The sequence below is a fragment of the Phoca vitulina genome, unplaced genomic scaffold (genome assembly GCF_004348235.1).
Source record: "Phoca vitulina isolate PV1807 unplaced genomic scaffold, GSC_HSeal_1.0 scaffold13, whole genome shotgun sequence".
Classification (NCBI taxonomy): domain Eukaryota; kingdom Metazoa; phylum Chordata; class Mammalia; order Carnivora; family Phocidae; genus Phoca; species Phoca vitulina.
The window spans coordinates 10309968-10327965 of record NW_022589716.1 but is presented as its reverse complement, the minus strand read 5'-3'; the positions used below and the strand labels follow the sequence as shown (position 1 = coordinate 10327965).

General features: G+C 38.7%; 1 protein-coding gene across 21 annotated transcripts in view; it reads left to right on the top strand.

The window, feature by feature from the left end:
* PBRM1 (polybromo 1) overlaps window positions 1–17998 on the top strand; it is a 116674-nt gene that overhangs the window by 3817 nt on the left and 94859 nt on the right. For 17 of the 21 annotated variants that reach the window (XM_032411439.1, XM_032411426.1, XM_032411435.1 and 14 more), the window contains 3 exons: window positions 1104–1256; window positions 3767–3864; window positions 13814–13961. In XM_032411439.1, the coding sequence (XP_032267330.1) occupies window positions 1104–1256; window positions 3767–3864; window positions 13814–13961 (399 nt within the window). The remainder of the gene's footprint in view (window positions 1–1103; window positions 1257–3766; window positions 3865–13813; window positions 13962–17998) is intronic. The other 4 variants (XM_032411433.1, XM_032411431.1, XM_032411436.1 and 1 more) reach the window with 1 other exon arrangement.

The following is a 17998-nucleotide window of genomic DNA, read 5'->3' as shown; positions in this document are numbered from 1 at the left end:
ATGTTGATGAGTGAAACTGGGATCAGTTTTTTCTTTTAGCTTTGGAGAGAGACCTTTGAAGTCACAGTATACTATTTGATACTGTTGTTAAATTGTATAAGCATTATAGGACCTTCTCAGGTATATACCCTTTCCCTCTAGCTGTAGCAGATCATTTCAATGGTTGCATTTTTTGTGTTACAGTCAAATATGTGTATTTGTAAATTTGTGTTAACATTAGCTACTAGACAGCCTACCTGACAGCAAATATTTATGTGTTTCTGAAAGGCCAACTAGGATCTAAAGGTTCCCCTGTGAGGTACTATTCCAAGTCACCTGCTGAAACTTAAAGCTACGATTTCAAAATTCATGGGGCTAGAATAGCCCGTATAACTGAAAAGGAGGTCAGTCTGATTGACAGAAAAGTTTCAAAATAGTTTTACTACTTTGACATAGGTATGGTAAGTCACATTAAGTGTTTTCCAGGGCTATGTTTTGTGGCCTTCTTTAATGAATGGAGAAAATTCATTTTCAGTGTGTTAATTTTAGAGTTCATCTAAAATGCTAGAAGGTTAATTGTCCTCTGTCCCCTACACTTGGGCACTACTCATTTGCCTCAGGCACTGATTTCTGTTTTTTTCCACATCATGGCCCACCTGGAAAGTGATCAGAATTGTTAGACATACTGGGGAGAACAGATGAAGCTGCTGACTGCAGAGGTGACTGCCTTGGGGCTTCTGTCTCTGAGGCCTGCCTCACTGCCTCAGGGGCTGAGGGATCAATACCTCCACACTGGCGTACCCCTACATGTAGGTTTTCAAAGTCCATTGAGGAGTAAATTTGGGACCAGACGTGATTGGGTCATTCAGACTTGGTGACATATAAATGGGTATACTTTTGTTGAGTTTGTCCTGTCCGAGTTGAAAGTGTAGTATTCTGGTAAGTGAAGGGGCTGAAGCAACAAGGTCCAGAACTTCCACTGAAAAAACTGACAGTTAAGTTTCTTTACAACGGTTAAAATATCCTCCTACATGAACCAGAATCTGGGTAGCAAGTGCCTAGCTGAGGGCTTGGTGGCAGTGTCTAAATTTAAGTATAAGAACATGGCTGATTATTTCTTATAGAAGAAGTTGGATTCCATGGGTTCCAAGAGAAGAAGAGCTACCTCGCCATCCAGTAGTGTCAGCGGGGACTTTGATGACGGGCACCATTCTGTATCCACACCAGGCCCAAGCAGGAAAAGGAGGAGACTTTCCAATCTTCCAACTGTAGATCCTGTGAGTAACTTGCATCACACAGTTTCTCCCTGCTTTTCCTACTCTTCCTTTAATGATAAGCAGTTAAGATACACTTCTTTTTCCTCTGGCTTAATATTCTTAATCTTTCGGGGCGCCTGGGTGGCTCAGTCGTTAAGCGTCTGCCTTCAGCTTGGGTCATGATCCCGGGGTCCTGGGATCGAGCCCCGCATCGGGCTCCCTGCTCTGCGGGAAGCCTGCTTCTCCCTCTCCCACTCCCCCTGCTTGTGTTCCCTCTCTCGCTGTGTGTCTCTCTGTCAAATAAATAAAATCTTTAAAAAAAAAAAAAAATTCTTAATCTTTCTTTTATGGAAAGCATATATTTAGCCAACAGTCTTAACAGTTAAAATTTAAGAAATAATGGTGGGTGGAGGGTGGCTGAAATAGGTGAAGGGGATTAAGAGGTACAAACTTCCAGTTATAAAATAAATAAGTCACAGAGATGAAAAGTACAGCATAAGGAGTATAGTCAACAATGTTGTAATAACATTATATAGTGACAGATAGGGATTACACCTACTGTGGTGGGCATTGAACAATGTATAGAATTGTTGAATCACTACGTTGTACATCTGAAACTAATATAATATTGTATGTCAGTTATACTTTAATAATACTTTTTTTTTTTAAGATTTATTTATTTTAGAGAGAGAGAAAGCGGGGGGTTGGGGGAGGGCTGAAGGGGAGGGAGAGGGAAAAGCAGACTCCACACTAAGCACGCAGATTCTGACTTGGGGCTCAATCCCACAACCATGAGATCATGAATTGAGCCAAAACCAAGAGTCAGACACCCAACCAACTGAGCCACCCAGGTGTCCCCGAGTAATACACTTTAAAAATAAAATAAATATTTAAAAACTCAAAAAAAGTAATTACTCAGAATACATTTAGAATAAGAAATTTCCATAAAGTTATTTCTGTTTTGTTGAAAAGGTATTTTTATAAAAGTGTAATCTGCCAAAGCACTTAATTCTAATTAAAAATAACCAAATGGGGAAAAAAAAAAAACCAAATGGGCTTATGAATTCTACAGATCAGAGAGTGGCAGACAGTGTAATAGAAATATGCACAAAAATTTTTTTCTAGTTTTATTGAGATGTAATTGACATATAAAACTATATAAGTTCAAGGTGTACCTTATAATGATTTGACCTATATATATTATGAAATGAAGCCACAATTAGTTTAATATCCATCATCTCCTATAGATGACCAAAAAAAATGTTGTTTTCCTTATAATGAGAACTTTTAGGATCTACTCTTACGACAACTTTCAAATATACAGTAGCAGTGTTAAGTATAGTTATGTTGTATGTTACATTCCGAGCACTTATTTATAATAACTGAAATTTTATCCTTTTTAACAAAAAAAAAAAAAAAAAAAAAAAGAAACTATTAGTATGTTGCATCATATATCCATTCAAATAACTGTGCTTGTCATGTGCCAAGCACTCGCTATTCTGATGGTTGGGATATAGCCATGTGTAAGACAAGCAATTTTTCATATGGAGCTTAGATTCTACTGTGGCAGAAGCAGAATGTAAACAGATGAACAAATAGATAATAAAGTACCCTCAGCTAATGATAAATGCTAAGGAAAAAAGTTTGGGTGATTTGGCTGCTTGGGCCCAAACCTTGAGGGATTTCTCTGTGATGGGAAGGCACTGGCCCTACAGAGTTCTGGAAAAGGGTATTCCAGGCAGAGGGACCCGATGCAGAGGAGCTAGGTCAGGAATGCGTTTGTTGTGTTGTGATTATAGAAAGATGGTCAAGGGGAGAAGGAGACTGGCAAAGTCTGCCCAGCCACAGTATGTAGTTAACCCTACATACTCCATGGTCAATGTTAGGGGTTTAGATTTTATTCTCTCAGTAATAAGAAGCTCCTCTTTTGAATGATTTTAACCAAGAGAGTGATATGAACTGATTTAGCTTAAGAGAAAAAAACAATCATGAGTAGCATAAATCTGATGAAAGATACCAAGATGTTTAATCAGTTAAATTTTTTTTTTTTTACCCAATGTGGGGCTCGAACTCATGACCCTGGGATCAAGAGTTGGATGCTTTTCTGACTGAGCCAGCCAGGTGCCCCTAAGCAGTTAAAATTATTGTTACTATTTTTTAAGATTTTATTTATTTATTTGACAGAGACATAGCAAGAGAGAGAACACAAGCAGGGAGAGTGGGAGAGGGAGAAGCAGGCTTTCCGCTGAGCAGAGAGCCCGATGCGGGGCTCGATCCCAGGACCCTGGGATCACGACCTGAGCCGAAGGCAGATGCTTAACGACTGAGCCACCCAGGCGCCCCTAAAATTATTTTAAATAAGGAAATATTGTCAGCATATTTCAGACTTGGGTTCCTGTGGGGAACTTGCGGATTTGTCCATTTTCTTCTCTACTTTTTATGAGTATGTTTTTATTAAGGATAATCCTTATACCTACACTGGCTTTCTATTCACGTTTCTGGTGATTTTTTTCGCCTTTTCCTGTGTATAGATTGCTGTATGCCATGAACTGTACAATACCATTCGAGACTATAAGGATGAGCAGGGCAGGCTCCTCTGTGAGCTCTTCATTAGGGCACCGAAACGAAGGTGAGTTGGAAGGTGAGTGGGAGGGATTTGGTCCTGGGTCCACAAGTACAGTATTTGGTAATAGAGTTTTCCTCTGGAAGGAATGGGTTAAAGGATACTGGGGTCCAGATTTTAGTTTTAATTGTCAAGATGTAGTGAAGCATATTTAAAAAAAATTTTTTTATTGTAAAGTACAGCATAAAATTTATACATTTTACATTTTTAAGTGTACAGTTCATTAAGGGTTTATTCATCTTGTTATATAACAGATCTCCAAAACTTTTTCATATTGCAAAATTGAAATTCTGTACCCATTACAAAACTCCTTATTCCTTTCCTCCTGCCCCCAGCCCCTGGCAGCCACCATTACACTTTCTGTTTCTCTAAATTTGACTATGTTTAGGGTCTTATATAAGTGGAATCATACAGTGTTTGTCTTTTGTGATGCTTTCTTTCACTTAGCATAATGGTTTCAATGGTCATCCATGTTGTAGCATATGACAGGATTTCCTTCCTTTTTAAGGCTGAATAATATTCCATTATATGGATATACCATTTTTTGTTTATTTATTCATCCATTGATAAACACTTGAGTTGCTTTTACCTCTTGGCTCTTGTGAGTAATGCTGCAGTGAACATGGGCGTGTAAATACCTCTCTGATGCTGCTTTCAGTTCTTTTGGATATATACCCAGAAGTGGCATTGCTGGATCTTTTTTTTTTTTAATTTTTTTTTTAAAGATTTTATTTGTTTATTTGTCAGAAAGAGAGAGAACACAAGCAGGGGGAGGGGCAGAGGGAGAAGCAGGCTCCCCGCTGAGCAGGGAGCCCGATGCGGGACTTGATCCCAGGACCCTGAGATCATGACCTGAGCTGAAGGCAGATGCTTAACTGACTGAGCCACCCACACGTCCCGGCATTGCTGGATCTTATAGTAATTCTATTTTTAATTTTTTGAGGAATAACCATACTGTTTTCCATATGACTGTGCCATTTTACAGTCCCACCAACAGTGTACAAGGGTTCCAATTTCTCCATATCCTTGCCACACTTGTAGTTTTGTAGTAAGTTTTTTTTTAAAGATTTTATTTATTCATTTGAGAGAGAGACAGAGAGAGCACACAAGCAGGGGGAGAGGCAGAGGGAGAAGCAGGCTGTCTGCTGAGCCAGCCAGGAGCCCGATGTGGGGCTCATTCCCAGGACCCGGAGATCATGACCTGAGCTGAAGGCAAGAAGCCCAACCATCTGAGCCACCCAGATGCCCCTGTAGTAAGTTTTGAAATCAGAAAGTATGAGTCCTTGTGATGGTTAATTTTACGTGTCAACTTGACTGGGCTAAGGGGATGCCCAGATATCTGTGTCTATAAGGATGTCTCTGGAAGAGATTAGCATCTGAATAGGAGACTGAGTAAAGAAGATGGCCTTAACCAGTGAGTTGGGTATCATCCAATCCGCTGAGGCCTTGAGTAGAACAAAAGGGGGAAGGAAGGATGAATTAGTGCTCTGAGAGCTGAGACATCCATCTGCTCCTGCCTTCTGATCTCAGAGCTCCTAGTTCTTGGGCCTTCAAACTCATGCTGAACTATACCCCTGGCTTTTCTGGTTCTCTGGTAGATGACAGATCCTGGACTTCTTGGCCTCCATAATCACATGAGCCAATTCCTGTAATAAATCTCATATGTGCGTCTGTGTGTGTGTATATACATATATGTCTGTTTGTGTATGTATCTCTTTCCTATTGGTTAAGTTTCTCTGAAGAACTCTAGTACGATCTTCCAATTTTGTTCTTTTTCAGGATTGGTGGCTATTTGGGGCTCTTTGAAATTCCATACGAATTTCAGGATGGATTTTTCTGTTTCTGCAACAAATGCTATTGGGATTTTGATAGGTATTGCATTGAATCTGTAGATAGCTTTGGGAGTATTGGTGTTTTAAAAATATGTAAGTTTTCTAATCTATGAACATGGGCTAACTTCCCATTTATTTGTGTCTTTACCTTCTTACAGAAGTGTGTAGTTTTCAGTGTACAAGTTTTTCACCTTTTTGTTTAGGTTTTTTGTAAGTTTAATTCTTTCTGATGCTATTGTAAATTGAATTGTTTTCTTTTTGGGTTATTCACTGTTAGTGTATTGAAATGCAACTGATATTTGCATGTGTTAATTCTGTATACGCAACTTTGCTGAATTCACTTATTCTACCTTTTTTTTTTAATCTTTAGAGTTTTCTGCATATGAGATCATGTCATCTGTGAACAAAGACAATTTTACTTATTCTTTTTCAATTAGGAGGCCTTTTCTTTTTGTTGCCTAATTGTTCTGGCTATGAATGTTGAAAAGAAGTGGTAAGAGCAGGCATCCTTGTTTTGTTTCTAAACTTAGAGGAAAAGCTTTCAATCTTTCACCATTTTGAGTATGATGGTAGCTGTGGGCTTTTCACATATGGTCTTTATTATGTTGAGGTACTTTCCATCTATACTTAATTTCTTGAGAGTTTTATCATGAAAGTGTATTGAATTTTGTCATATTCTTTTTTTGCCACAGTTGAGATGATCACTGAGTTATTTTCCTTCATTCGTTACTGTGTGATGTATTACTTCATCAATTTTCGTAGGTTGAATCATCCTTGAATTCCAGGAATAAATCCCTCTCGTTTATGGTGTATAATCCTTTTAATATGCTGCTGAATTCATATTGCTAGTATTTTGTTGAGGATTTTTGTATCAGCGATCATAAGGGGTGTTTGGTCTGTAGTTTTCTTGTAGTGTCTTTGCTGGCTTTGGTATCAGGGTATTGGTGGCTTCACAGAATGAATAAGTTTTTCCTCCAATTTTTTGGGAAAAGTTTGAGAAGGATTAATGTTAGTTCTTTAAGTGTTTGGTAGAATTCACCAGTGAAGCTATTATTAGATCTAGGACTTTTCTTTGCTGGGAGATTTTTTTTTTTTAATTAAAATTTTACATTCCAGTATTGTTAGCATACAGTGTTAAATTAGTTTTAGGTGTACAATGTAGCGATGCAACAGTTCTGTACATTACTCCGTGCTCATCACAATAAGTATACTCTTTAATCCCTGTCACCTTTTTCATCCATCCCCTTACCCATCTCCACTCTGGTAACCATCAGTTCGTTCTTTATAGTTAAGAGTCTCTTTCTTGGTTTGTCTCTCTCTTTTTTTCTCTTTTGTCATTTGTTGTTTTTTAAATTTCACATATGAGGGAAATCATACAGTATTTGTCTTTCTATAGCTTATTTCACTTAGCATTATACTCTCTGGCTCCATCCACGTTGTTGCAAATGGCAAGATTTTGTTCTTTTTATGGATGAGTAATATTCCATTGCATATGGTATATATATACCACATCTTCTTTATCCATTCATATATCGATGGACACTTGGGCTGGTTCCATAACTGGCTATTGTAAATAATGCTGCAGTAAACATGGGAGTGTATGTATCCCTTTGATTTTTTTTGTATTTTTTGGGTAAATACCCAGTAGTTTTGCTGGAAGATTTTTGATTACTGGTTTAGTCTCCATACTAGTTATAGGTCTATTTGGGTTTTCTCTTTCTTCATACTCAGTTTTGTTAGGTTGTATGTTTCTAGGAATTTATCCATTTCTTCAAGGTTATCCACTTTATTGGCATATAGCTGTTCATAGTATTTTTTAATAATCCTTTTTATTTCTGTGGCATTGGTTCTAATGTCCCCTCTTTCATTTCTGATTTTATTTGAGTCTTTTTTTTTTTTTTTAGTTCATCCAGACAAGGGGTTTGTCAATTATGTTGATCTTTTCAAAAAACCACCTCTTAGCTTTATTGATTTTTTTTTTTCTGTTTTCTGTTGTTTTTTTTTTTAATCTCTGCTTTGTATATTAATTCATTCCTCCTGCTTGTTTGGGGTTTATTATGTTCTTCTTTAGTTCCTTAAGAATGAAGCATATTTTTAAAAATTACTTGTAGTCTTTAAGATAGCAGTGAACTTATAGCTATTATCGTTAAAAGGAATCAGTTTTCGAAATATACAGAGGCCACAATTATTATTTTCATTTGGCTTTTTTTCTTTGTCCCCGTAATTTTGGGTTTGACTTCTGTTGTCCAATGGAGCAAAACAAATTACTGGCCCAGTATGCACATTGCACACACCTCCCTGTAGAGGCTGTGTTCTCCCTGACTAGATCTTCTTTCCACTCTTGCTATCAAAATAACATCACTGTTTCCATCTAACTCTGGCAGTTGAAGTTATTCTGAAAACATACATAAGTGTGGTAGACAGAATAATGGCCCCCAAATATGTCCATGTTTCAACCCCTAGAATCTATGAATATGTTGGATTACATGCCAGAGAAAAATTAAATTTCTTACTTAACTAACTTTGACTTGGAGAGATTATCCTGGATTATCTAGATGGGCTCAGTGTAATCACAAGGGTCCTTAAACAGGGAGGAGGGAGGCAGAAGAGTCAGAGTCAGAGAGGGACTTGAAGATGCTACACTCCTGACTTTGAAGATGGAGGAAGGGGGCTGCAAGCAAATGAATGCAGGCAGCCTCTAGAAGCTGGAAAAGGTGAGGAAATGGATTCTTCCCTAAAACCTCCAGAAGGGATACCAACACCTTGCTTTTTAGCCCAGCAAGACCCATTTGGGACTTCTGTAAGATAATAAGTTTGTGTTGTTTTAAGCCATTCAGTCTGTAGCTGTTTGTTACGGAAGCTTTAGGAAACCAAGACAATGAGTTAAAGATTTAGATTAATTCGTGATTGTTGATGCCACAGTGGGTAATGAACAAGCTGAAGGTTGAGCTGAAGTCAGACTTTTCACCTCACAGAGCAGAGCCATTAAGAATGCAGTGTCAGCGTCCTGAATTAAAGGATGTAAATTAGTCATGGTCGGAAAAGAAGGGCTCTTTTTAAAATGAGCTAACTATCTCCAGATTTCAGTTGGTTTATCATAACAGTCTTTTAAAAGTTGTCATTTAATTAGCGTATGATAATAAAATATTTATTGTTTACCACATGCTAGACACAGTGTCAAGCACTTCCTTATATTGTTTAAACTTGAGAAGTATTATTGTGGTTTATAGATGAAAACTTGCACAGATTCTCAGAACTACTAAAGGATAACCAGGGTACAGACTCAAGTCTTTCTGATTCTAGAGCCTGTGCTCTTAACTGGTATGCTGTAGAGAGGAGCAGCATCATACTGGAGTACACAGACCTTTCGTAGAAAAGGACTACCCTCTGCTGCCTGCTTGCCACCAGCAGACTAGTCCTGAGGGGTGGAGGATACAGGCCTTGGGGTGCTAGAGCACTGTCTTCTAGCCTCCAAGTTGTGGTACCCTATGAGCACTGATTGCCCTGCCCCAGTGCTATGCCTGAGGGCATCTCTACCCCTCTGTGGAATGTATATGTTTTCTTAAGAGTTTGTGGGAAGCTCTAATGCTCAGAGCTACACAACTGTGAATCTCTTTTTGAGACTTTGTTTTGATTAGTATATTAAGCTACTTGTGCTAAGACATCCAAATTAACAATGGTTGAAACAAGAAAAATTATTTTTTCTCATATAAAAATTCTGTTCTATGAAGTCCTCAGGGCCTAGGTACTCTCTCTTTCCTCTGCTGTCCTTGGGGTATCACTCCTGTCTGCATGGTCTGAGATGGCTCACCACCATAGCTGTCTTCCAGCCCTCACCTCAGGATAAAAAGAAGGCATGTTAAGGATGTGACCTGGATATGGTACACTTCAGCTCTTGTATTGGCCAGAACTTAGCTGCAGCAAGGCTGGAGAAGATGCTCTTTAGTAGTCACACAGCAGCTCAGAATGCTGCCATCCTGGGGATAAGGGAAAATGAGTTCGGGGGTAGCCAGCAGGCTCCGCATATCAGGCCCACTGTTTCTCACTTTTCTGGTTAAAAGTGTCAGTTGTGGTTTGGCTGTTCTGCGGCCATATCATGGCAGGGCGCCCTCGGCTGCTGTTGAAAGAGAAAAGCTATTGTGCAAGAACGTGCACCGCATAGTCCTGTTTGTGTATACATATGTGTGAAAGTCTGAAAGAATACTAATAGTGCTTTTATCTTGGGATAAGTAGGGACAGCTTTTATTATCTTATGCTTTTCTGCATGTTGATTTAAGTGGGAGAAATTAGTAGAACTCTTTCACTTTGAAAAGGGGAGGCCCTTGTTTTGACCTTATCACATAGGGAATGTTGAGATCCTGATCTCCCTTTTGTCTCTGTGGTGAGTCTGAAAATGTTTGTGAAGATCCCTCTCACAGAGCTTCTGGGAGAGAGTGTTCTTCCTAGGTACATGTCCTCCCCCAAGCCTGAGAGGCTGCTGAGGTCCAGCCTCAGCAAGGAGCAGTGGACTGTGGCCCACCAGGCCCAGGTGGAGAGAGCCATTGTGGATATCAGGTTAACAAAGCCCTAACGCTCACCCTGAGAAAGTCCCTTGGCATCACTGACAGCATCGACATTAGGCCTGGATGGTCCTTTGTTATTACTCACTAAGACCTTTATGTTCCTGTACTTTCTCCAAATAGCAGAATGATTACTCCTTTTATCCCCTCATACTTAATTTCATAGTTCACTAAAATCATAAATAGTTGATAAGAGCTTTAAAAAACTCTATTTTTCCTCTTCTTTTCCCTTCCTGAAGAATTTAATCCAAAAGCCATTAGGTGAGACTGAGCAAACTTGGCATCTGCCGGGAAGACAGGTGGTGGGGTGTTGGGAGAGAGTTGTGGATAGTAGCAATATCACATCATGGAGTGTCAGAGCCTGGGCATGGTAAACAGGGGGTTTATGTTGAAGGACTTCCTGGCACAGTGTGTTGGGGCCTAATTAGGTGGAGGGAGGATGACGTCCATGTTGGGGGTGTAGTGGTGGCAGTGGCCTGTCATGGGTGGGGTAAGGATGGCATCCGCATGGGGTGTGGCCTAGCCCAGGGCAAGGGGTCATAGCCTTAGTGAGGGGAAGGGAAGCATTATGGGGTGGAGGTAGACAGCAGCAAGAGGAGATTGGTTATATACAGGAGACCAATCATGTAAGTAAATATATTGTGAATAATAGGACTCAGGCTTCTCATTATCTGAGAAAGGGAGTACAAATAGAGAAAGGAAACTAGATTGAACCCTGTGGTATACGGTTAGAATAGGAATTGTTTGTGTGAATTCATGGTTCCCAACATCTGTAGATAATAGAAATGTAGATATAAGTGAGTATATGTCTATCTCCATCTTTGTCCATTGAGACAGACTGGGAGCAGTAACACACCAGTGTACTTGAGCACATCCAGCACCTTGGACTTCGTTTTTATTTTATTTATTTATTATTATTTTTTTAAGATTTTATTTATTTGTCAGAGAGAGAGAGAGAGAGCACAAGCAGGGGGAGTGGCAGGCAGAGGGAGAGGGAGAAGCAGGCTTCCCACTGAGCAGGGAGCCCGACGTGGGGCTCAATCCCAGGACCCTGGGATCATGACCTGAGCCGAAGGCAGACGCTTAACCGACTGAGCCACCCAGGTGCCCCTGGACTTCGTTTTTTTGTTTTTTTTTTTAAAGATTTTATTTATTTATTTGAGAGAGAGAATGAGACAGAGAGAACATGAGAGGGGGGAGGATCAGAGGGAGAAGCAGACTCCCTGCTCAGCAGGGAGTCCGATGCGGGACTCGATCCCGAGACTCCAGGATCATGACCTGAGCCGAAGGCAGTTGCTTAACCAACTGAGCCACCCAGGCACCCCCTGGGCTTCGTTTTTAAATACCATTTACCATGCAAGGAAATGGCTGGGGGAAATGGTTGATTTTAAGGGCAAGGAGGAACCTGTAACATCTTAGGCTGCCAGAAAGTAAGCAGATGTTCAAAGAGTGATGGGAACATGTCAGAAGCACATAGAGAATACAAACCATCTTGAAAGGACTCCTCCTGGCCCAACTTCGAGCAGCTTGAGCATCAGAATAATTAACGTAATGGGTTTTAATGACTTCCAAATAGGAATCCAGGGATCCATATTGATATAAATAAATGAGTAAATGGATTAGGAATGGACTTTTACATAGTCTGGAGGTACCGCTCTGTAAAGTATAGGGAGAAAAACAGTGACTTGCTCAGTTGAGAAGCTTGGCAGACACCACTATAATCAAGTGATCAGAATGAGCCTTGCCGAAGTACTGGGACAAGTTGAAATCATGTGCCTAACCTGATAGGATACAGTGTGACAAACGTAGCATCATTTCTGTCATAGTCCTGCCGAAGCATAGCCTGCATTTATTCATCAGGAAAACAGACAAACTCTGTTTTATAGGGACACCCTATAAAATAATTGGCCCATAAGTTATTCAAAAGTATCAAGATCCTGAAAGTTGAGGAAAGACTGAGGACCTGTTTCAGAATGAAAGAAACTGAAGAAGTATAACTAAATGCAACATGTGATTCTGGACTTGATCCTTTGGGTATAAAGGACAATTTTGGAATAGTTACAGAATGAGGATTAAATGGTGGTACTGTATCAGAGTCAGTTTCCTGATTTTGATGGTTGAGCTGTGGTCCTTGTTCATAGGAAATACTAAATTATTCAGGGGTGATAGAACCTCATGTCAGCAGCTTACTTTCAAATGGTTCAGAAAAACATGCTTTATATTATTCTTGCAATTTTTATGTCAGAATAAAAAGGTTTTAAAAATTAAATATATTCTCCATATACGGCTATAACATGTCATCCAAGGTCCCAAGAGAGATTAATGCCTTAATGACATGATATTTTTTGTATGTAATAATTTATTTCTTATACCTCTAGAATGGAGTTAACTTGGGGGAGAACTGAGAGAAATGGTCACTGAAATAATTTTTCAGGAGGTTTACTTGTCTCATGAAATTCCATTTGAAAAAAGCCAGAAGCGGTGATGGGCATTTAAGGAGGGCAAGTGCTGTAATGAGCACTGAGTGTTACATACAATTGATGAATCACTGAGCTCTATGTACCTCTGAAACTAATAATACATTAAATGTTAATTAATTGAATTTAAATAATTTCTTTTCAAAAGAAAAAAGCCAGAGAGAATAATAATAAACATCCATTAACCCAAAACCCAACTTAAGAAATTATCATTTAGGGGCGCCTGGGTGGCTCAGTCATTAAGCGTCTGCATTTCAGCTCAGGTCGTGATCCCAGGGTCCTGGGATCCAGCCCCACATCAGGCTCCTTGCTCAGCAGGAAGGCTGCTTCTCCCTCTCCTGCTCCCCTGCTTGTGTTCCTTCTCGCTGTCTCTCTCTATGTCAAATAAATAAAATCTTAAAAAAAAATAAATAAATTATCATTTATAACCACATTTGAAGTTTCCTGTGTGACCCCCACTATCCCTCCCCTCCAAGAGATGATCACTATCCTGGATTTTTTATTTATCATACCTATGTGTTTGTTTTTGTTTTTGTTTTTAATAGTTTGGTCATGTTTATTTATGTTTTACACCCTTTTATCTTCGGTAAGCTCCTTGTGCCAACGACCTCATCTTTCTCCTCTGTAAGTTTAGTAATTGATATTAGAGCAGTATATATAATAGGCACTTGATTGTACTTGGCAGAAAAAGTTCTGTGGTCACTAAGTGAAGAGACAATCCATTTTGTAAGTTTGTAAAGAGCTTTGAAACGTGAATCTGTTTTCATCCACTATTGAACACCACAAAAGGTAAGTTATTTTCATTTGCGGAAGATGCCAATGACATTGTTTTAGTGCAGGTGCCCTAAATCTTAAATATTTAGCATATAAATGACCATCACAGATGTTAAGTTAGGTTTTTGTGTTGCTAATATATACTTAGAAAATGGCTTGCATATGCACCTTGCTTTTGTTACTCTTTTAGTTCTAATGGAGTAAATCTAGTATGTTTTATCACTTGCAATGTTGGACATTACCACAAGTAGTTTTGAAATATAACTTTATATGGGCTTTGGACTAACACCTTTTTTAAAAAAAATTATAACAGAAATCAACCAGACTATTATGAAGTGGTTTCTCAGCCCATTGATTTGATGAAAATCCAACAAAAGCTAAAAATGGAAGAGTATGATGATGTTAATCTGCTGACTGCCGACTTCCAGCTGCTTTTTAACAATGCAAAGGCCTATTACAAGGTAAGAAAGCATCACATTTGGAAGGTATCCAATTTGATAATAGTTTGGCTTTTTAATTTTTATCAGTTTAGTAGTGTAAGTAGTGCGGTTTGAGTTTCTTACTTTTTTTTTTTTTAAGATTTTATTTATTTATTTGAGACACAGAGATAGAGCATGAGCAGGGAGAGAGGCAGAGGGAGAAGGAGAAGCAGGCTCCCCACTGAGCCAGGAGCCCGATGTGGGGCTCGATCCTAGGACCCTGGGATCATGACCTGAGCCGAAGGCAGATGCTTAACCATCAGAGCCACCCAGGCGCCCCTGAGTTTGTTTCTTTTAAGAAGGACTGAAGATTTGTATAGCATGTACCATTTTTGTTTCTTTTGTGTCTGCTCAAATCTTTTGTCCATTTTTCTCTCGAGTTGTTTGTCATTTTCATATTTATTTCTAGAAGTTTTTTTATATATTCTAGATACTAATCCTCCTTGGTTATATTTGTTACAAGTATCTTCTCCCACTATGAGGCTGTTTTCATTCTTTATGGCGTCTTGATGAAACAGAAGAGTATTTTAACATAATCCAATTTCTTACTCTTTAACTTTGTGGTTTGTCATTTGTGTCTTGTTTTCAGAAATCCCTCTTATCCAAAGATTATAAAGACACTCCTATATTTTCTTCTAAAAGTTTAATAGTTTTGTCTTTCACATACAAGCCTTTACGGCAGCTCAGGTTGGTTTTTGTGTCTTCTGTGAGGTAGGGTTCAATTTTGTTTCCTAAAAGGGATAAGCGGCACCTTGAAGTGGCCACATCCTCTTCACAGTCATGTGCACCAGCAGTGCTCACAGCACTTCCATGTCCTCATGGTCCCTTTCCAGCCCTTTAGTCTGTTCCTTTTGTTTTGCCAAGTTTAGCTGTTACTCGGCTCTTTTATTCTTGCCTTAATTATTATGGCTTTATAATTCTTTATCAGGTAAGGAAAGCACTGGTTATTGATTATTCTTGGTCCTTATACATTTATATGTTATGTTAAGTCAAGCATGAAAAAAATTGTTGGAGGTTTTATTGGAATTGCATGGACTCTGTGGATCAGTCCTATTTTGGAGAATTAACGTAATTGTGATACTGATTATTCCAGTCTTTGAATTTGATGTGTTGTCTTTTTAAGGCTTCTTTAAGTTATTTTAGCAAAGCTTTAGATATTTTTTTATTAAGAGTCTGCAAAATGGAAAGTGTTATTAGATTTGTTCTTAATACTGTGTAATATGTGTATGTATATATATATTTTTAATTGAGAATAAATTCACAGTCTATTTTTTTGGCAGGTGCCAATTCTTTTTTTTTTTTTATGTTCAATTAGCCAGCATATAGTACATCATAAGTTTTTTTTTTATTTTTATTTTATTTTTTAAGATTTTATTTATTTATTTGAGAGAGAGAATGAGAGAGAGCACATGAGAGGGGGGAGGGTCAGAGGAGAAGCAGACTCCCTGCTGAGCAGGGAGCCTGATGCGGGACTCGATCCCGGGACTCCAGGATCATGACCTGAGCCGAAGGCAGTCGCTTAACCAACTGAGCCACCCAGGCACCCCATCATAGGTTTTTGATGTAGTGTTCAACGATTCATTGCAGTTGCATATAACACCCAGTGCTCATCACCACACATGCCCTCCTTAACACCCATCACCCGGTTACCCCATTCCCCCACCCCCTTCCCTTCTGTCACACAGTCTTTTAAAGTGTAGATTCAGGGGCGCCTGGGTGGCTCAGTCGTTAAGCGTCTGCCTTCGGCTCAGGTCATGATCCCAGGGTCCTGGGATCGAGCCCCGCATCGGGCTCCCTCCTCCGTGGGAAGCCTGCTTCTCCCTCTCCCAGTCCCCCCGCTTGTGTTCCCTCTCTCTCTGTGTCTCTCTCTGTCAAATAAATAAATAAAATCTTTAAAAAAAAATAAATAAATAAAGTGTAGATTCAGGGGTGCCTGGGTGGCTCAGTTGGTTAAGCGTCCAACTCTTGACATCATCTCCAGTCTCGATGTCAGGGTTGTGAATTGAAGCCTGTGTTGGGCTCCACACTGGGCATGGAGCCTACTTTAAAAAAATAATAATAAATAATAAAGAAAGCATAGAATTCAATAAATTCAGGGTTTTTGGCATATTCACAAAGTTGTGCAAGCATCACTAATACCTAATACCTAACTCCAGAATATTTTCATTACCCCAAAAAGAAAACCACACCCATTGACAGGTGCTCTCCATTTCCCCTCCTCCCTGCCTCTGACAACCACTAATCTATTTTCTTGTGGATTTGTCGTTCAGCACATTGTATATAAATGGAATCAAATACTATATGGCCTTAGGTGACTGGCTTCTTTCACTGAGCAGGTCTTCGAGGTTCATCCTTTTTGTAGCATGTATTAGTACTTCATTCCTTTCTATGACTGGATAATGTGCTATTATATGGCTGTACCACACTTTGTTTATCCATTTCCCAGTTGATGGGCATTTGGGTTCTTTCTACTTTTAGCTATAAAGGTGCTATAAATTTTGTGACTATGGCAAGGGTGCTGTTCATTGGATACAAGATTCTGTGTGTGTCCATCAGACCTAGCTTGTTAATTATGTTGCTAAAATCATTTATATCCTTACTGAATTATCTGTACAAACTATTTACCAAATGAGGTGTTTTAAAATCTCTCACTCAGATGATGGATTTGTCTGTTTCTTCTTAATAACTCTGTTCATCTTTTGCTTTATGTATTTTAAAACTCTGCAACTGGGAGCATACAAGTTTAAAATTGTTATATTGTCCTAGTAAATTGAGTTTTTTTTCCATTATGTAGTATCATTAGTAATATCTTTTGTTTGAAGTCTGTTTTATCTGATATTAATATAGTTCTATCAGCTTTTATTTTTGTGTTTATCTAGTTTATTTTTTCCCATTCTTTTCCTTCAACCTTTTCATGCTCACGCATCCCTTGCAAACAGCATATGCATGAATTTCTATTAATATACAGGTGATAATCTTTTTACCTGGAATTTCATCTCTTTACAGTTTTAGTAATAACATTATGTTCGGATGTATTCCTGTCATCTACATTTCCACTTTATCTCATTTTGTAATCTTTTCTCTTGTTTTTCTTTCTGCCTTCTTTTGGTTTCATTTTGTTATTCCCTCTTATTTTCTCTATAATTTGGGGGTTGTAAAATCTGTTGATACCTCTTGGTTCTTATTCAAGAAGCTTTAATGTGCATAATTAACTTACCAAAGTCAAAAGTTTAATCAGCATCTTAAACCTCCTTCTAAACAATACAAAGACCTTAGAATAATTCAACTCTGATCTATTTATGCTACTAATGTTTTGAATTTTAGTTCTGTCGTGGCAGATTTTTTTTTTTTAATTTATTTTGGGGGCGCCTGGGTGGTACGGTCAGTTGAGCATCGGACTCTTGATTTTGGCTTGGATTGTGATCTCAGGGTCCCTGGATCAAGCCCTGCATGGGCTCTGTGCTCAGTGGGGAGTCTGCTTGAGGATTCTCTTTCCCTTTCTCCCTCTGCCCCTCCCCCTGCTTGCATTCTCTCTCTCTTTCTCTCTCTCTTAAATAAATGAATCTTTAAAAAAAAAAAAAGATTTTATTTTTAAGTAATCTTTGCACCCAACATGGGACTGGAACTCACAACCCCAAGATGAAGAGTCATACACTCCACTGACTGAGCCAGCCAGGCACACCTGTTGTGGCAGATTTTTAATCCCATAAAATAATGTTTCTGTTTTATTTATTTTTATTTTTTTTTAATGTTATTGTTTTATAGATAGTATTTGTTTATATTCACATTCTACTTTTTTTTTTTTTTTTTAGTTTATTTATTTAAAGTAATCTTTACACACAACATGGGGCTCAAACTCATGGCCCTGAGATCAAAAGTTGCATGCCGTTTTGACTGAGCCAGCCAGGTGTCCCTATTTTTTTTCTTTTATTGCCATCAGGAAGTCCTCTGTCAATATAATTTTAGTTCCTTTAAAGGTTAGCTATATTTTCTTTCTGGCTGTCTTTGGTGTCTTGTTG